At 30.8% G+C, this 20,244-nt stretch overlaps 6 protein-coding genes across 9 annotated transcripts; 1 reads left to right on the top strand and 5 right to left on the bottom strand.

Annotated features, from left to right (window-relative positions):
* Positions 1-20: 20 nt before the first annotated feature.
* On the bottom strand, positions 21-1,270 carry LOC114881133 (malate dehydrogenase 3, cytoplasmic-like). The gene is made up of 5 exons (XM_046286792.1): positions 1,200-1,270; positions 964-1,149; positions 543-615; positions 207-413; positions 21-137 (listed from the first exon to the last, which is right to left on the bottom strand). The coding sequence occupies exons 2-5, from the start codon at positions 1,137-1,139 to the stop codon at positions 27-29; spliced, it is 567 nt and encodes a 188-aa protein (XP_046142748.1). The 5' UTR covers positions 1,140-1,149; positions 1,200-1,270; the 3' UTR covers positions 21-26.
* Positions 1,271-1,303: 33 nt separating this feature from the next.
* LOC114881130 (phenylalanine--tRNA ligase alpha subunit) lies at positions 1,304-4,782 on the bottom strand. Of its 2 annotated transcripts, XM_029197798.2 has the most exons (9): positions 4,538-4,782; positions 3,953-4,290; positions 3,659-3,880; positions 3,464-3,579; positions 3,210-3,394; positions 2,778-3,139; positions 2,613-2,714; positions 1,861-2,411; positions 1,304-1,380 (listed from the first exon to the last, which is right to left on the bottom strand). In XM_029197798.2, exons 1-9 carry the CDS (start codon positions 4,676-4,678, stop codon positions 1,367-1,369), a joined length of 2,031 nt encoding a protein of 676 aa, XP_029053631.1. In that variant the 5' UTR covers positions 4,679-4,782; the 3' UTR covers positions 1,304-1,366. The 2 variants fall into 2 exon arrangements, with proteins under 2 accessions (XP_029053631.1, XP_029053630.1); XM_029197797.2 differs by lacking the exon at positions 1,304-1,380 and having other exon boundaries at positions 1,739-2,411.
* Positions 4,783-5,075: 293 nt separating this feature from the next.
* LOC114881137 (40S ribosomal protein S15) lies at positions 5,076-5,959 on the bottom strand. Its single transcript, XM_029197810.1, has 3 exons — positions 5,860-5,959; positions 5,585-5,670; positions 5,076-5,464 (listed from the first exon to the last, which is right to left on the bottom strand). The coding sequence occupies exons 1-3, from the start codon at positions 5,866-5,868 to the stop codon at positions 5,116-5,118; spliced, it is 444 nt and encodes a 147-aa protein (XP_029053643.1). The 5' UTR covers positions 5,869-5,959; the 3' UTR covers positions 5,076-5,115.
* A 336-nt stretch (positions 5,960-6,295) lies between these two features.
* LOC114881136 (CTP synthase) lies at positions 6,296-10,151 on the top strand. Of its 2 annotated transcripts, none has more exons than XM_029197809.2 (11): positions 6,296-6,670; positions 7,330-7,500; positions 7,585-7,670; positions 7,766-7,897; positions 8,102-8,266; positions 8,342-8,629; positions 8,696-8,784; positions 8,870-9,168; positions 9,274-9,381; positions 9,476-9,688; positions 9,755-10,151. In XM_029197809.2, the coding sequence occupies exons 1-11, from the start codon at positions 6,505-6,507 to the stop codon at positions 9,844-9,846; spliced, it is 1,809 nt and encodes a 602-aa protein (XP_029053642.1). In that variant the 5' UTR covers positions 6,296-6,504; the 3' UTR covers positions 9,847-10,151. The 2 variants fall into 2 exon arrangements, with proteins under 2 accessions (XP_029053642.1, XP_029053641.1); XM_029197808.2 differs by having other exon boundaries at positions 6,298-6,670; positions 9,752-10,151.
* A 321-nt stretch (positions 10,152-10,472) lies between these two features.
* LOC114881134 (neurexin-4) lies at positions 10,473-20,218 on the bottom strand. 2 transcript variants are annotated; one of them, XM_029197806.2, is made up of 11 exons: positions 20,067-20,218; positions 19,562-19,654; positions 16,680-16,876; positions 15,897-16,038; positions 15,443-15,813; positions 15,018-15,356; positions 14,353-14,827; positions 13,948-14,277; positions 13,553-13,858; positions 12,627-13,253; positions 10,473-12,545 (listed from the first exon to the last, which is right to left on the bottom strand). In XM_029197806.2, the coding sequence occupies exons 1-11, from the start codon at positions 20,128-20,130 to the stop codon at positions 11,692-11,694; spliced, it is 3,798 nt and encodes a 1,265-aa protein (XP_029053639.1). In that variant the 5' UTR covers positions 20,131-20,218; the 3' UTR covers positions 10,473-11,691. The 2 variants fall into 2 exon arrangements, with proteins under 2 accessions (XP_029053639.1, XP_029053638.1); XM_029197805.2 differs by lacking the exon at positions 16,680-16,876 and adding an exon at positions 17,430-17,626.
* LOC114881135 (L-aminoadipate-semialdehyde dehydrogenase-phosphopantetheinyl transferase) lies at positions 17,993-19,649 on the bottom strand. The gene is made up of 2 exons (XM_029197807.1): positions 19,562-19,649; positions 17,993-19,048 (listed from the first exon to the last, which is right to left on the bottom strand). Exon 2 carries the CDS (start codon positions 18,942-18,944, stop codon positions 18,102-18,104), a length of 843 nt encoding a protein of 280 aa, XP_029053640.1. The 5' UTR covers positions 18,945-19,048; positions 19,562-19,649; the 3' UTR covers positions 17,993-18,101.
* Positions 20,219-20,244: the final 26 nt, after the last annotated feature.

The raw sequence follows: 20,244 nt of genomic DNA on the forward strand, positions 1-20,244 counted from the left end.
AAAGAATATATCTTGACCAATATTGTTTAACCGTGCTTTCTTAAACCACAGATTTTAAGAGCAACATAAACTTCTCTAGCAATGAATTTGCTCAGTTTGTGAATGTATTTTTTAATGTACTCATCGTTAACCAGATCCTGAAATCAATGTTGCTTCTCATAATTCCGTAATGCTTGAGCAAGTATTTCTTTTGCAAATTTACATACCTGTACAATTTCATAATTTCGATTCTTACAAATCACAGGAAATGAAAAGAATATATCAGACCGGATATCATAAGAATAATCAGATGCAACTGACATGCAAGTCCATTCATTTTCTGGGGTGTCATTCCATAAGATTTTACAGTGTTCAGCCAATCCATATGCCATTGATCTAACGCAATACGGTCTGTTACGGATATTTTGCAAAAGCTATAGAGAATACACTTTTTGTTTTAAATTGTTGAAATTTAATTTATAATTGTCTGTTTTGCAACTATAAGTATCAAACTTAAGTGAAATTTATCTCATTATTTTTCATTTCTTGAAGCGCTTCTATACCTGTGGAAGAGTGTTTCGTAGCCACACTTTAAAATTATTGTGCGTACTCCTTCCATCTGTGAAGAACATGTACCTACAATCAGAAAAGTTGAACTTGTTATTCGTGCCCCATATAATCACGTTTTTGACCTCTGTTGGAAGACACTTTGCTCGAGCAGCAATCTGAAATGAATCTAATTTTGATTTTGATTCTGATCAAGTTCATACATATAGATTAAATCATACACAGGCTTTAGTAATAGTTAAATTGAACATTGATATCGCAGTTATGTTAGTGAAGGGAATAGACTTCACATATTTGGATATAATTGTAGCAGCAATGTTTCCAATCACAATAATTCTTGCATCCCTTTTCGCATAGTTTTCTATAGCTTGACCCTACGATAAGAGGGAAAGCAGGTTTAAATGTAGAAAATCATACCATAGAATTATTCTTAATACATAGAACTTTGAAATCAGAATGTAGTCTTTAAAAAATGGATCCGTGTATTCATCTTCAGTGAACTCGTACTCCCTTGCAAGGCCAATGCAAATTACAACATCTGCATCCTTGAATTGGACTGATGGATCATGACCATGATTAATACCTGCAAGCATTAATCGTTAACTACCATGAATTCTTAGTATCTTAAGAGTTTTTAGCATTTTGAAACTTACAGTGCAGATTGCTGGGACTAAAAGAGGTGAGCTCAATCGCAACAGGCTCCAGGAACAATGCTTTGTCCTTGAAATCGAAAATGCTAATAAAAACTAACTGATGTTCTCCAAAAACTTTGTCATACAATATTCTATTCAGAAACGCGAGTGCGAGTTCTGTGGCTCCATCAGTAACTACAATCTTTAAAACATCATTTTGATCATTTATAGAATTATTAACGGTGGTCTTGCTTCTTCTTGGATTCATTGAGACCATTTTACTGTTTATCAAACGAAAATCAATGGTTTTAGTAAGTATAGGGTGGTCTATACACAATCTAAATCTGATATGAAAAGTATACATTTATTTTACAAATACGAATTTTGTGCCAGAATTGTCGATGATAATTGCATTGCCATCTATTGTGAATAGTTTGGACTAGAAATCCTTTAAAATTTAATTGGTACATACAATGGATAATGTCGGTATTCTACACTGACAATCTATTAAAATAATTTGACATCTATCCATTAGCTATACTAATAGATATATGTAAGTACAATATTTAAAAAAATAAGTTATTACATTTTCATAAAATTTTATTTTTACGTTATTTATGTTGTCGTTGTTTAGATCTTTCCAATGTTTCCAAAAGAATATCCACGATGGATATATTCTCACCCATTATGTAACGTGACTTCTTACGAATATCATTACACGTATTTGCATGCAAGATACTGTGAATCTTTTCTAAATAGTAGTCTATTTCATTTGCATACAACACGCCTTTACTTTCGTAAGGTAGTACATCTGGATAAGCGTTTTCAATTAGACGATTAATGTATCGTGCTATGTTCACTTCACCCATTATCTGATGCATACCCGACAAATGCATTATTGGATCAATTCCAATTGCCTTCCATATTACTGTGAAATAAATTACAGCATTTTCATTCGAATTTTGGTATTCTGAACAAAAAGTTAATAAATCATTTGGTAACTGTTGAACGCTAGAATGTACATGAGATGATACAGAAATACTGATATAAGGTTTTATGAAGTAACAGAAAGATTCGATAAACTTAATTGGATGCTTCGGATCACAAAATATAATGAGCTTTTGTTTTTCCAATTTTCCCGATTGTTTAAATCCACAGGATTTATTTTCGTACTTGGATAATTGTTGCTTTCTGTCTTCAACCTCCTTTTCTTGAAGAGGAACACGTTTAATCCTGTTAGAAGAATGTTTTATTTGTCTTACTTGTTCATTTATTTAATTGATATAATTTATACATTAAACACTAAAAGAAGTTATGCAAAGGGCTTCAATAAATTATAACATATATAATGTATAAATTAAGGCATGTATGTTTTAATTCCAGCATTATAATTACTTACAAAAATACTTTAAGAATGTTTTGAAAGATATTTACTTGTTTAAACGACAAATAGGATTGTTATAAACCATCTCCATATTCACCCTTGGTCCAACTAAATCTCGTATGTTGTTTAACCCATATTTAATCATAGTTGGTCTATACAAAAAAAATGGAAGTTTTTTATTATGAAATATATAGACATTGTTTGAATATACATACCTTTCTAACGACAATCCCCAAGCAATTACATTCACATTTTCAGGCAACCCCATTGGTAATAACATTTCTGGTCTGAACATTCCGCTATTACCGATTTCTATCCATTTTTTCAGACCATCATGGTAACAGAAGATTTCCATACTTGGTTCAGTGTACGGATTATACGCTGGTTTGAACCGAAGCTGTGTAATACCAAGTTTCTTAAAAAATTCGTACAATATTCCTATTAAATCACCTAATGTGAGATTGTAATCAGCGACTACACCTTCGATTTGATGAAACTCTGCAAGATGTGTAGCATCCAGGGTTTCATTACGGAATACTCGATCTATACTGAAGTATTTTACCGGTTTAAAATCACCCTAGAATATATTTATACAATTTTATAATCATGCTGGTATTACGAAATGTTACAATTTTTAATCCATTTACCTCTTGCATAAGTTTGAAAAGCATACGCGCACTGACAGCAGTTGTATGGGTACGAAGTACATTTTTTTGTGCCTCCTCTATTTTCCAATCATAACAATATCCTAAAGATCCATATCCTCCTTCGCTATGAACTTTTTTCACCTTTTCCAAATAATCCATTGGAAAATTTGTACTACAAGATGGATCTATAGTAAAAATATTGGTACACTACCTTTGTAAAGGCATCACTTTAATGAAATTATTAATAAAATTACCAGATATAAAGAAGGTATCATGTGCATCTCTTGCTGGGTGTTGCTGAGGTTGAAATAATGCATCAAAATTCCAAAAAGAACTTTCTACAAAATTATTGGTTGGCATTTCTGTAAATCTAGAAAACAAATAGTGGAAATACAAGTAAAACAAAATGTTAGAATACAGTACCTAAAATCACTTTTTCTCTTACATACCCCATTTCAAAGAAAATTTTTTTAAATTCAGTTCTAACTTTTAATAAAGGATGTAAGTGGCCTACTTCAAGAGCAGCACCAAGTGCTTCAAAGTTATATGGTTTAAATTTTTTATCTTTCCAAGCACCATTCATTAATAAGTCTGCAGTCAATTCTGTTTCTAGTTTCTCAACTTTTCTTGAAAAATTTAGTCCTTTTCCCAATTGTACAGATTTAATAATTCTGTTGATAATAAATTACTTAGGCATATGTAATATGATCAGCATTTGTATATTCATAGTATGCACAACTTACATCTCTTGAATAAGTTTTCTTTTTTTGTAGTCATTTCTCTGACGATCAGTCAAATTTGCAAGATTTTTTAAATCATTTTGTGTAACATCTGTTATAGAAGTTACCTTCTTTTTTATAATAGGTGTACTGGATTTATCAATTTGTATCCAACCAGCAGTCAAAGCTTTAGAGAATCCAATTTTTGCAAATGGTATCGATTGCATGATTTTTGACTGAGGTATCCCATCATCAGGAACTGCCTTATAAACTGCTGCCTCGTGACTTCCATGATTCACTATGTGTTGTCCTTCCGATGTTAATTCCCATTTTCTATCACTGATTTGTTTAGTGGTAATCAACTACAAAGAAACTCATGGTGACATTTACAATTTCTATAGTTTTTTATTAAAAGAGAGGTAATTAAATGAACATAAGTATAGTTTTCAGGGTTAGGGAAAAGATTAAATGCATATGGATTCATCTAATCATATATTCATAATGAACATGATATTAAAAGAAGCAATTATATTATTTAATATATAAAATCCGACAATCTATAAGCATTAAATCTGTGTAGTTATAAAATCCAAATTTCTTTAAACTTACATCACCAACTGTTTCCAGACTTTTAATTGCTCCAACAATTTTTTGGTGATTTTCTTTTAAAATTTCTGCTAAATCAAGAGAATTTACTTCTTCGTGTTCGTCCAAGTAATTCAATATTTTATCAGTCAATTCTTTCGTCATATTTGAAATGTTTTATTTGGTTTTATTTTACGGTAACACAACCGGTAAGACACCATGTGAACTGCAGATGATCGTAACGCTGCAGTAATCAATTCTAACCACGTTATGTCATTTTTTTTTTTTAAATTTGACAATTATAAAAAAAAATTACAGCACTTAATTATTATATCAATGAATATGATTAATCATCATTTTATATAAAAAATAATTGCATACCAATCATGTCAAATTTTATGTATTTCAGTCTTAACTTATAATGGTACATTTTTATATCTGCTTTCTACATATTTTTATAAATAATTATCAGAAAATATTTACATACAAAAATTTGATATTATACAAAGAACTCATTTAGAAAATAGAATAGGGTTGTGTGAACGATACAAGCAAAACTATATTATTTTTCAAATATATTTTATTGACATTAAAAGTACAAATTATTTGAGTGGTATAAATCTCGAAGAATGGGTAGCACCAATACCTGGTCTACCGTGCTTGACAGGCTTATAAGTAACAGAGAACTCTCCCAAGTAATGACCAATCATTTCTGGTTTGATTTCAACTTGATTGAACGTCTTGCCATTGTAAACACCAACGATGGAACCAACCATCTCCGGTACTATGATCATGTTGCGCAAATGAGTCTTAACAATTTCTGGTTTTTCATTTGGTGGTGTTTCCTTTTTTGCTTTACGTAACTTTTTTACAAGAGCCATAGATTTTCGTTTTAATCCATGAGAAAATCTCCTACGGGCACGAGCATGCATCAACACCATAAGCTGCTCACTAAAACAAATATTTATATTGAATAGTTTGCACAAAACTTATGGTATACTCTAAAATTTGTCAGTTATAATAACCTGTAATTACTTCACTTTTTTTTTTTTAAAGTGGAACAATACTTACTTTGGCATATCCAGGAGTTGATCGAGATCAACTCCTCGGAAAGTGAACTTTCGGAAAGTCCTCTTCTTCTTCTGGGTTTCTTCTTGCTAAAATCATACATGACAGGATGAGAAATAGGTTATATTATGTATAAAAATATTTACATTTATACAGTAATATCGTATCTTTAAGTTAAAATAGAACCCTAAAATTTATTCTAAGGTATCTGTATATATGTTTTTACATCAGATGAACAAGATTTTGTTAGATACTTTCATCAAAATTACGACCCATACCTCAGCCATGTTTGCAGTTGGGCGTTGCGACAATAAGAAATAAGATATACTTTTCTGCGCGGAATCCAGCGGAATCAACGCCACCACTAACTAAATGTTTCTAGATAGAGAACAAAAATATATTTCTTTTTTATCATACTTATTAAATATTTGAGCCAATAAATATGCAAATGCAATATCATTTTCTTCTATTAACGCCTTTATTAATAATATTAAATAATTTTCTACTTTACTATATTATATTATATTAATACCATAATAATAAAATATCATTTTATATTAATAAAAGCTACTGTTGCCTCAGATTATGTAATGTTTCCGTTAAATGATGGTATTTTGAAATATTTTCTTCAATTAATATGCAGTTGATAGATTATCAACCATAAAAAAATGTTGAATATATTTATATTTCTAAAAATTCAGCTTACTATATTGTTTTTTTAGTGTACGAAAAATGTGTAACATAAAGTGGCGCTAAATCTTTTAATTCTGCCAGTGTATGTTCACATATTTAAGAAGAGATACATTCTCATTGGATCTGAATAACATTCAATAAAATCAAGAAACTTTGAATAACCGACGTGCATCAAAAGCCAAGCACGGATCAATAGACACATCTAGTGTGAAAGAATTATCACGTAAAATATGAAATACATCTTAGTAACTGGTGGTGTAATAAGTGGAGTCGGTAAAGGTGTTATTGCGAGTTCCTGTGGTACTATGCTTAAACACTGCGGTATTCGGGTAACGTCTATTAAGATAGATCCTTATATAAATATAGATGCTGGAACTTTCTCCCCGTATGAACATGGTATGTCATGGAAAATATATTTTCTTTATTTTCTTTTTCATCTAAATCAATTCCTGGAAAGCGTTTTTCTTTGACATTGCGTATAACCATGTGGTGTTAGAAGCTATTCTGTTACTGTGGCGCACTTTGCAGTCACGTGTTGTATCCTTAGCATTTTTTTTTGTCAAAATTCAATTTAAAAATTGATGAAAGAAACTCATTTCTATTTCTCACTTAAAGTAATGGATTTTAATACATATGTTACCTTCTTATTAAATAGTATTAATTTGTTCAATGCAGAAGTTTCTCTGGTTAAATATATGTTCATTACCTGAGCAGATGGTATATTAGTTAATAAAATTAGTTATTTTACAGATAAAGTAATTAGGACTATATTTACAATAAAGTTTAGAGTATTACATGCATCAGTACAGAGTATAAAAATAAAGAAATTTTCAAGAGATTAATTATAATTGTATGTGTATATACACATATGATTAAAATAAATTTGTTTCTTTACTACTATAGTTGATGAGATTAATTTAACAAAGTAAAAAAAGAATATTGAAGGTTGTCAGAAATTAATCTTTATAAGAAGAATTATGATCATATTTTGTAAATAGTGTTATAAGTTCCTGTTAGATATACCTTTTATCTTATTAATATTTATTGCATTTAAGGAGAAGTATACGTTTTGGATGATGGTGGAGAGGTAGATCTTGATCTAGGAAATTATGAACGTTTTCTAGATGTTACTTTACATAGAGACAACAATATCACTACAGGGAAAATTTATCAACATGTAATCTCAAAAGAAAGACGTGGTGATTATTTGGGAAAAACAGTTCAAGGTATAGATACTCAACTTCTAAATCTATGCAATTGGGAAGGCTAATGCAAACTGAGCATTAACAATGTTTCCTTTTGAATTTTAGTGGTACCTCATATAACAGAGGCTATCCAAGAATGGGTTGAACGTGTTGCAAACCAGCCAGTAACAGAAAATAGCGATCAGCCTGATGTAATATCATAATTGTTTAAAATGAACATAAGTTAATATAGCATATGGTATATAAAAAAGAACATGTAAATTGATTTATATTTTGTCAATTGTAGGTATGTATTATTGAATTGGGTGGAACTATAGGAGACATCGAAGGAATGCCATTTGTAGAAGCTTTTAGACAATTTCAGTTTAGGGTGAAAAAAGAAAACTTTTGCTGCGCTCATGTATCCCTAGTGCCACAAGTATGAACCTCATTTATTTGAATAACTCTCCTTCATTGTTCTAGACCTTGACTTTGTACTGATGCCAAGTTGATTTATTCTTAGCCTATAGAACTATATAATTTGTAAAAATTTATAGACACGTGAAGTATAGTAAAAATTCTTAAAGTACTATTTAAAAGAAATATGCAGTGGAAATATTATTCTAAAAACAATTATTTTCAGCCAAGATCAACAGGAGAACCAAAAACAAAACCAACTCAGTCCAGTGTGAGAGAATTACGAGGTTTAGGATTATCACCTGACCTTATAGTTTGTAGATCAGAAAAGCCAATAGATGATTCTGTGAAAGAAAAAATTTCAAATTTCTGTCACGTTGCTCCAGGACAGGTGGAACTCATTAATTTTGTTAAAATTGTCATAAATATAGTTAAGGGAAGCTAGTTAAAAATTTTTATTTGCTAGGTCATAACTGTTCATGATTTATCATCGATATATCGAGTACCTCTGTTAATGGAATCTCAAGGGGTCATTGAATTCTTAAATGAAAGATTACAATTAAATATTGGAATGCCACGACCAAGATGTTTTATGCGAAAATGGAGAGATTTAGCCGACCGTATTGATCACTTACGAAAGGAAGTGAATATTGCATTAGTAGGAAAATATACGAAACTAGAAGATTCCTATGCATCGGTTACAAAAGCATTGCAACATGCGTGTATTCAAGCTGGTTATAAACTTAAATTAACGGTAACATTTTAAATATATTTCTCCTATACTCCTGTATTGATTAGTTTTATAATGTAATGATTTTAGTATATAGAGGCTGATAATTTAGAACACACTATGAAAATAACAGATCCTGTATTGTATCACGAAGCTTGGCAACAACTTTGTAAAAGCAAGTAAGCGTTTGATTTATGTTCTCAGAATTGTATGTCATTGATTCTCATTTACTTCAAATTTTAATGATGCTTATACTCCTTATAGTGGCGTTATAGTACCAGGTGGTTTTGGCAAAAGAGGCATGCAAGGAAAAATGGAAGCATGTAAATGGTGTAGAATAAATGATAAGCCGTATTTAGGTATTTGTTTGGGGTTACAAGTAGCGGTCATTGAATTTGCAAGAAACGTCTTGGGCATTGAGGACGCTAATAGCATAGAAGTTGATCCGCAAACTGATCATCCTCTTGTTATAGACATGCCAGAACATAATCCAGGTCACATGGGTGGAACCATGAGACTTGGAAAAAGACGTACTATATTTACAGACGATAATTCTATTATAAGTTAGTAAGAAAATATTTTTTAAACTTAATTTAGTGCATGTCTTTTACTCCGAAAATCTTGTCTAGAATGACATATTTTATATATCTCTCTCTATATATATATAGGGCAATTGTATAGTAATAAGGAGTATATAGAAGAAAGGCACAGACACAGATATGAGATCAATCCAAAATATATTGATGCTTTAGAAGAAGCTGGCCTGAAGTTTGTAGGTAAATAACAAAAAAAATCCCTTACTGACTGATATTTTGAATGTAATAGTTATTACTATTATAAAAATTAAAATTAATTTATTCTTTTCTTCAGGCCATAATGAGGACAAACAACGTATGGAAATAGCAGAATTAAAAGACCATAGTTACTATATTGCTACTCAATTCCATCCGGAATATTTATCAAGACCATTAAAACCTTCACCTCCATTCTTAGGATTAATTTTAGCTAGTGTTGGTAAATTAAAATCCTTCTTAGCCAGAGGTTGCCGATTTTCACCCCACGATATCAGCGACAATGAATCAGGTAATAAGAAAAATACATTCTTTCATATTTCGATGACTATAATTTGCTAATTTTCGTTTTTAGCAGATAACGATTGCCTATATGATTCCATGGCAAAACAAGTAACGAGTGCAACTACTAGTAGAAGTAGTAGCACTACCTCTGCCGTTACTGATTAACTTTTATCATTCATGTTACGGTAACATTATCTTTAATGATGAAAATATATTTGTATGTACATGTGGTAGGCTGACAAACAATTTTTATTGTAAAAAAAAAAAAGATACGAGATACATTTCAAAACGTGTGTACTATATTAAAGTTACACTAGTGTATTATGGATATAGATTATATAATTATATTTTAAAATATATGCGAAACACATTACATGCCAAAAAATTTAAATAATAGTTTTGTATTGAAACATTTGAATATTCCCAAATCAATGGTTCTTTTGTTTTGAATAAAAGTTTAATAGTATATATATAGTTTTATATTATCGTTAAAGTTATTGCATGACCTATTTTTTGTTATTTTTAATTGCATATTTTTCTAATCTAACAATAAGTTTAAAAAAATTATCTTATCGTTCACTTTTATTATATACAATATAGTTCTTTTAATTACTAAATTTTTAATTCTTTCATAGATCTGTGTACTTTATGAGTTTCAATTTTTTAGTAACACATATGAAAGTATAAAATTAATCTTTTAATATAATCATGGCAACCTCCTAAAACTTGCATCATTACAAATTACATAATTCGCATAATTAGTTGTATTTTAAGGAATTATTGTTACAAAGTCATAGTCAAGACTTTTATTTTTATTGAGCAGTACATGCGTTCTGCTGAATACAGTATATAAAATATACACTGCCATATTATTACAGTAAAACATTTTGCTTTGTATAAAAATGACGTATGTACACTCTTACTGTTACACGTACAGTATACGATATTATTGATACTAGATTATTGTTAGGTTACAATAGTGAATTCGGATTACTAAAATTTAAAAGAAATAAAATATCTGTAATACATAATAAACAAATGTAAAGAAAATAAATACAAAAAATTAAAATGCACTTTGGACGGTAAGCATTACAAATAATACTGAAAATATTTTTCGCAAAACAAAAAAAAAAAGAATAATTATTTTACATGCAACAGAGGTTCTGAAATTCGGACATTTTGTATGTACAAGTAATCTTTTATCGTTGATAAAAGGTAACACAATTTGTACACGAGACACAAAGACTTAGATTTTATGAAAATACGATCCATACTCAACTGATTGTTAACATAACTTGACAAATAATATTAAAAATAAAGGTACTGACATTTTGGGAATATGAATAATTGTTCTCATTTAAAAAAAAAACTAAATGTAAAAATAAAACAAGTATTTAGGGTATTACTATCCTGCTGTACTGTCAGATCTAAATTACAGAAGTACATAATAAATATCTATGCACCTCAGAATCTAAAATAACAACAGTCTGTAAATAGTTCTTTGCTACTTCTTAGTTTTAGTAATTTGCTATCAATATGATAATTCGTACTAAGTATCAGAATAAATTTAAAAATATAATTTTAATAATTTAATCATACAAATATAATGGTAATCTTCACTTTAAAGAATAAAACCAAATAAAGAAAAAGAATCTTCAAATATATAAACAATTACTTTAATTTCCTTGTGAAATATCTTTGCAATAAACTGATATTGCGTACTAATATCAAACACTAATTAAATACAAACTTCTACGTCCAATGCTCAATCTTTTAAGGAAAATTTCCTTACCATTGTATCAGTCTGATATTTTTTGTTATAAGATTCGACAAACTTGTTGTATTACATTATTAAATTTAGCAGCCTTCATAATCTTTTTACATAGTGAAAAGGGAGTTTCGTATTATTCGTTTTATAAAATCTTTTGTATGACACTTCAAAGTGCACTTATAAGCATATTTTATCTATAAATATTCTAGCGTTAATGATAGTATAGAATAAATTCGTACTTAAATAAACCATTCTTTCTTCTTTTGAACTTGATGGCCCGTAGCAGAATGCACAACTGCCGAGTCTGGATCCAGTGCTATTTCAGCACCTTTATCTTCTTGCGTTAAGTATTCACCTTTGTGTCTCGACATGTATCTTCCTATAAGTACTGCCATTACCACTAATGCTATAATAATAATAGCTAAAACACTTCCCAAAATTGCTGTATCAGTTTCGTTGTAAGCAGCCCGAACTTTCTCTTCATCTACCTGAGGGGGTGGACGAGTTTCAATAATATCAGGTGGGTGTGTGATAGGTTCTACACCACAGAAATCTTCTGTAAGAGAGGTACCCAAAGAACGAACGTTTCCTGGCCCATTTTCTTGGAACAATAGTTTCAGAGGGTAAATATCATCAAACTCTACTCTAGATATACAACCAACAAATCCCTCTGTCATAGATTCATTTCTTCCTATGTACATGTACTGAATATTGTTGAACTGTGCATCAGCAGAAGCTTTGATATTAAAATTAAATTCTTTTGGTTCATAATTATCTACCGTCAACACCAGAGTCGCCCCCGAATTCTTTCTGCCTACTCTAACATCGTGATACTGTCCTAAACCGAAATGTTTATTGGGGAAAATAACTTCCTGACGTTCAAAACCGAAATCGAAGACGACACGCAAATGTCCACTGTTTGAAACCATGATCGTCATATATTCTCCGGATATATTCGAAAAAAGACCAAGTAAAAATCCTTTAGGATTCGTCGTTGTAAAACCAACTCTGATATTCTCAGAAATCGTTGAACGCCAACTACCCATAAAGTCGTACTTTATTATAGAACTGGGGCGCATATTAACACCAATTTCTATAAAAAAAGAATTCTATCGTTATACAAAATAATGTCCAAAAATTATTATTTTTTACAATACAACAACTATTTACATACCATCAGCACAAATAGGACCCTTGAATGCTGTCCAACGACAGTCACAGGAATATCCATCATATCTTTCATGGCATGTACCATTGTTAAGACATGGATTGCTTTCACATTTGCCCGTACAACCTTCAGAAACTCCATACAGGCCTTGGCGTGCATAGGTTCTTAAGTCTTGCAACTGACCATTCAACAGAAGTGCTCTGATACAACCCACGTAACCATCTCTGTATTCTGTTGTAGCACCAACTACAAGCTCTGATGTGAGGTGAAGTGCTCTCACTGGTCCTGGAGGTTCTCGCACTTCGTTCTTCAATGCTCCATCAACTACGATTCTAGCTTCCTTACGATTTCGTTCAACAGACACGGAATGCCATCGATTATCAGCTAATCTATATGACGTTTGCACACTGACGGTGAGTGGGCCACTGCCTGCTAAATACTGGAATTGCATCTGGTTTCCACTGACTATAGAGATCTTTATGTAATCCGTAGGTCCTTTACTGTGAATTATTACAGCGTCATCTATGGTTGTTTTGAACTCAAAAAAGATATCACCGCTGTGACCGATATCAAAGGTTGGTAGATTGATAGTAGCATCAACAATGCGGAATGTTACTACGTTCATGAACAAATCTACAATAAAACAGAGCGTTCGATTATTTTACAGTGGAATGTAATATGTACTTTTATATCTGGGCAGAAGTGATAAAAGTAACTACAAATTTGTCGGGTTAATACAAATGTGTAGGAATTATTAAATACATTTTGCTAATTACTGTTGCAAACAAATGACTACATCTAAACGCATACTGTATCTTACCTGACTTTACCTTGGTAGACAACCAAGGTAATTTAGAACCTTACAAACAATTTAAAATGAATTAAATTTTCTCATTCACATGCATAGCATTGATTTAATTTTTTCAACTTACCATCGCCTTCACAGATAAGAGGGCCAAGAGTATAACGACCCTCTTTGTCATCGACTGGTGTACCAGTGTCACCAAATCGTAATTGTTTAACAGGAAGATATTCTTTTTCAGTAATATCACCACTATCTTCGAGAGGACCATCCAAGTCAGCATCGCAATTGCACCATTTAGTAGAATCCGCACAATTTCCAAGGATACCACATTCACATTTACGCGAACCAGGTAATGCACCTCCCCAATAGTCCATTTTTTGATTATTCCTACTAACCCACCATGAATTTGGTCTAAAATAGTCCCCCTGTGGTACTGCAATTACAAAAGTGTTTTTAATAATATTAATAATAATAATAATTCACTATTGGTACATGGATTATTCATATTTACACTAAACTTACCTGGTGAATTAAATAGTTTAGAATGTATACATTCATAACTAATTCTCTGTCTACAACTCATGGATCTATTGAGAAGAGCTACAATTTGATCCATATCTGCATCGTAAATAATATCTTGGACGAAACTACCCGGTTCTTGGAACCCATCTACGGGTGTCATGCGTTCATTGTTATGTCGTAAAATCGTTCTCACACGTCCATCCGTGAAGAATTCACAAACTACTGGGAATGGTTTTAATGGACCACTTCCATCGACATCTATTTTGATATCTGCTCGTTGATTAACTGAATTGATGTTTTTATACGCGTCACATGAGAGAGGATTTAAAGCTGTATAAAGGATAATGAAATATTAATGTACATTGGAGTATTTGAAACTTAAATAAGTAATGTATGCCTACTTACAAGTATGGCAAACAGCTCCGGTATATCCTGTATTGGCACAATCACAGAAGAATTCATCAGAATTTTGACGACAAATCCCAGAGTGCTTGCATGGATTTGGATTACAACGATCCATCATTTGGCAAGCATCGAAAACTATCTCGTTTTTACAACAATACTCTTCCTCCTTCCAATCAGTTGGTAACTTATAATTACCATCGATGCTTATCATTCGCATACAACCAACGAAACCTCGATTGCTTTCCACTCCAGTCACACCACCGACTAAGTACACTGGCCCAGTTGTCATTTCTAACATACGTTTAGTCCTCATAGGCGTACCATCAACATTTAAAACGAGACTGTTCTTGGAGATTGTTAAGATAACTTGATGCCATTTACCATCGTCAAAATTTTCATCAAAATTGTCTAAAATTATTCGTGGACTTTCTTTAGTTTGAATATCAACCTTTAGTTTACCGTCTTCTAAGAACAGCTATAAATATAAAAAAGTATTAATACATATATTTTTACTTACAAGGAGAACTACCCAAGTGTAACGCTCACTTATTAATGAAACTTTGCCACCTTGTAGAGCTTGTCGAGCTGTACAAGGTGGCAAAGTTTCATTAATAAATGAGCGTTACATTTGGGTAGTTCTCCTTGTTAGAAATAAATCTACAAACCTTGACATAACCCGGTGATGTAAATTGATGATATAAAATGATTCCCCTATCTTCGTATGTTCGGAAAGTAAGAGACACGTTCAACGAGGATATTCCTTCGTATCCTTTGAGTCTAGCATATGATCCATGAGTCAAAAATGTAACAGGAATGATAGGTGGTTCCGGACAGCTATAAATTGTATTTACTTTGTAATATCTTAAATTTTCTCCAGTGATTTCTGTTTCTTTCAAGTCATGAATAATGCCTGTTGAATTCAAGTAAATGTTTTCTATGCAACCTGTGAAATTTTGATTAACCACTAATCCATCCTGTTTGTTAGGCACACCACCTATGTAAAGCTAAATAGATATTTTTATATTAAATAATATTATTATATATATTTAAATACATAGCAAACTGTATTGTACAGGTTCCATTTACTTACTGCTCTATTTAAATCTAATCTATGGAACTCTCCCTTTATTCTTCCCTTAATTAATACTCTGTCTACAGAGAATGAAATATTTTTTCTATTACGTGATATTAGTACATCGTGCCACATATTGTCATCCAAAAGGCTTCCAACAGACAAACTTGTCATAATACCAGATCCAAGATCAATATTTAGCAACATTCTATTATCTCTTAATTGTAAAGCTATATAATCTCCTTGTGTACCGCGAGAATACATCAAAACTCCATCAGCGTTATTTGTTTTAAATCGGAAACGTATAAAATGTCTAGCAGTTTCTATTGGTTCCCTCAACAAATCATATCGTAAAAGAGATGATCCATTAAAGGAAAGAACATCAGATTCTGGAAATAAAAAAGAAATTGTCTACAAACCTGAAAACTTTCAATGATTTAATTTATTCTTTATAAGTAACTTGCACTCTTACCATAATTACATCCATATAATTCCAGTCTTAATGATATTCTATCACGCCATCGAGTTGGATTTATTCTAATCCATTGTGCAATAATTGGTACTTCAAACTTATTAAGTTTTATGGTGTCACCATCTACATTACCCTTAAACATCTATAAGAAAAATAAATGTTTTTCTTTTATTAATGTCTGAGACAATGAAATCTCAGAAATCTCTTTATGCAAAATATTCAGGATTAAGTATTTTGATATTCAGTTAGTTATACATATTTGTTACAAATACAACATTGATGTTTAAAATTCTAATGCATAGAAGTAAGTAGAAATAAATATGTATTAATGAATAGGAACCTAGCATGCTCTTTTGTATAAGTATGTTAGTACAGCATTGTTAATTGTAGGTGCAAAGACATAAAAGAGATGCGTGACATTCTATTAAAGATAGAATGTACAGTACAGGAAATTGATCACTGTAATATTCTTCAGCGGAACAATTTGAATGAAAATCTTTGTTAAAAATAAATTGCTGATTACTAATCAGAAATAGAAAAGTAATAATAAAATCTTAAGATAACTTTATCATTTTTGTTTGTGCCTCCACCAATAAACAATTATTATTCATATTGTTTAGAAATAAAGAAATATTTTGATATGTACAGAATAAAAAAACCATTGTGTTACATATCTACAATATTGTAGCATATGTATTACATTTTGAATGAAATTTATATTGATAAATGATTACTTTTTACAGAAGTTCTACGTTTTCTTATAATCAGTATCTCTATTAATACCTCATCCACACCATCCTGACTTTCATAACTGGCCCAGGCTTGCCCATCATCAGAGTATTGGACAATGTACTCTGTCACATACTCATTAGTATGAGCACGACCTCGTGTGGCAATGCTGCGAATCTCATATCTGTCCCCCAGTTCCACAGTAAGATGTTGATCATAACTGCTAAGCTCTGGTGACCACGTAGAACCTCCTGCAAAGCCCAGCCCCATGTCCATGTGTAAAAGAAAAAGAGTAGAAGCAAAGCAGATAAGTGGAAGAAAGATTTGTGTCATGTAATTAAATGAGTGTGATATTATCATTTATTTTAATAAATACATGTTTTAATATTTATAATACATTTATGGAAGTATAGATACTTTCATAAATGGAACATTTAGAAATTATGATATACATACATGATGCGTTAAGAAGTTCTAGCTACTAATTAATTAAGTATTCATTTCTATAAATGAAAAAAGCATTCTAGAACTATACATTTGCAGAAAACATGCAAACAGTACTTACCTGTAAATCCTTGTAATAAATTACTATGAAAAATCATTCACCATTTTTACATGCTGAAGTGTTTAACTAATTGTAAGTTTTAATTCTAAGCTATAAATTTTACATTAATGGAATGCAAGAAATTAGTTATTAGTTTCATATTAGTTACTAAATGCGTATACCTTTCTAACAAATCCCCTGATGGACTATGGCTATGTTACCACAGACACTGATTCAAAAGTTGTAAAAGATCAGTTTACCTTAATGTTACCATCTTCTTCTTTGAAATCAACGTAGTCCAAGCCATTTGTACCATAACTGATACCATATTCCATAACATACTCATTTTGAACTGCTCGCCCCTGGGTCGCCACGGCTGTGATGTTCATTATTTGACCCAGGTCGACTATAAGGTACTGACCAAAGTCTGAGCTGCTAGCTGTCCATGCGTTTCCGCCTACGCCACAACATATACGCATGCATGCAACTCAAAATGAACTTAAGAAAGCAGTCGTAGAATCATTGAAAGATTAAATACTACGGTAATTGTCACTTAAATTAATTTACATATAACGTTATTTATGAACTAGCTAATATCTGAATTACTTTTGTATAAATTGCAATATTTCAATCTTATTTTGGAAACCTATTAAAATAGTTGCAAGCAGTACTTCTTAAAAGAAAACTTGAACCTACAAGATTTTATGTTATTTAGAGAATATTCCCTTAGCCTTGCACAAAAATGGAAAAATATAATAGTAACAGGTTTGTATATTTATTACTATATAAAGTACTTCATAAAAAGGTAAAATAAAATTTATACTTGTATTTCAAACTATTTTATTACACTCACTGACTAAATTCATATAGAGTTGTTATATCTGTACACCTTTATTATACATTAATATACATATAATATACAAAATACAAAGTCATGGGTATTCTTCTTTTCTTAAATAATTTTGTGCATATTCAAAATCTTGCGGAAACATGGAGACAGTATTTGCTAAAAGTTCATCGCTATTTATGGTGCGAAAAAGATTGTTCTGTGACCGTGGTGCACTTTCATTTTCTTGTAATGCTACAGCAACACAATATTGTGAATTCAATAACGTTTCTTCAAATAACCATTGTTGTTTTATGCCATTTATATATAAAATTGTATCAGTTATAATACTATTTTCTCTAAGCAGTGAATTTGTTTTAAAATCAATTTCTCCAAGATCAGTAACAATACCTTTACCTATAGCTTTCAAATAGCTTTCTTTCAAAGCCCAATGTCTACAGAACATACTAATTTGTCCTAACTCGTCTAAGTTTGAGTTTTTTATCTCATTCCATTCTGAAGACGTGAAATTTCTGCTCATTATTCGAAAAAATTCAGACAATTGTTTACCACCGGTATACTCTAATTTCATTACATCTATACCTAATTTTACATTCCTTGTTTCACCGGCTAGAACTGTATAATCACCATGATGCGATACATTGAAATTTAAGGTCAAGGATAAATCCTTTAAAACTGGTTTGTTATGAATATCTCTGGTAAATACTATATTATTATATGGAATGTGTCCATACTCGTTAACAAATTTTCTCATCATCAATCTTCCTACAAGAGAAGCCCTAACATCCTTACGAAACATAAATCTGCCTAATCTTTCTTTCTCTTCTAACTGTACGCAAGAAATTGCATGTGCAAAGTCTTTTTCACTTGGATTCCATTCCTTCCAATTGAATGCCCATCTAATAGTTTGAAACATTTTCTTTACCATTAAGCGAATCTTATTTAATGCATAAATTCTGATTTCCTTCCTTCTGTTAAACTGTTTTTGAAAAAAATCTTGTCTTTAAAAATACCAGGCTATTTAGCATCCACCTGAAGCAAATAGATAAGATAATTATATTACTTTCTTTTATTGATTCACAAATTATAATATTTATTTTTATTTATCAATTTAGAAGCAAGTGTTACTAAAGAAATTAGATGTACAGAATAACTATGCAATGAGTCAGTGAGTGTAATTCACTTAATTTAGACCTGAAATTCTTTTAATTAAAGTGGGTGTAGACGGTGAAAAGATCAACACCTTTTCAACTTGGGTTATTTTATGATTTTATGATTACTATTTTCATTTAAAAATGAGTAATATATAATACACTACCTGTATTGTTATTAAGTATAATTATCGATAAAGTTGGAAACAAGCAATCTTAATAACAGATACTGATGGTTACATACTTTTTCAAAACTTAATGTATAGACAACAAGCAACAAAACTACAGAATGAAATATTTCTATACTTAAGGAAATAAGATAGAAAATGTCATTAAATAAATATCTATGAAAGAGTGCAATTTAAAATTTAAGGAGAATCACAAAAAGCTTTACCATTGAGTCTGGCATTACTCGGTCCTCTTTCAGACAATGATGTAGTTGCTGTTAAGTGAGCTCTATCCAAAAGTGGTTCGTTACATTCATCATCTAATTAAAAATTCAAATACAATGTATTATTCAATTATAACTAATTACTTAAACTTATGTAATATTTGTATTTTATTTACTAAGGCACTTATTGATTTATTAATGCAATTAAGGAATTATATTTTATATAATCAGTGCAAAATATTATGCTTCTCTGACAACATAGAGTTGAAGTTTCTATAACTGTCTGATCAGATTGTATTTAAGTTAGAAAAAATACAAATGTTTAATTACATGAAAATGTGTACATTCATACTACTAAATATTAAACTTTATTCCTCCTCAATGAACCTATTATTCATTAACTCTACGCCATGTTGTGAAGTGGGCTTGGCTGCAGTGAATCAATGCAGAAAATTTATCATAATAATCGATGTAAAATTATAAACAATCGGTAAAGGAATGTACTTACACGCAGAAATAAATGAATTACTTGCAACTGTGAACAAGAACACAAAACACTTTATAGTATTCATCGTAGCATTGCCCTTTTAGAGAGCAACGCACGAACAAATCTCTCCAACGGGACGCGTCGTTGAAACTGTTAATGTTACTATATTCCCACCCGTTGTATTACTTATACATACTAT

Source organism: Osmia bicornis, chromosome 8 (assembly GCF_907164935.1).
Source record: "Osmia bicornis bicornis chromosome 8, iOsmBic2.1, whole genome shotgun sequence".
Taxonomy (NCBI): Eukaryota; Metazoa; Arthropoda; class Insecta; order Hymenoptera; family Megachilidae; genus Osmia; species Osmia bicornis.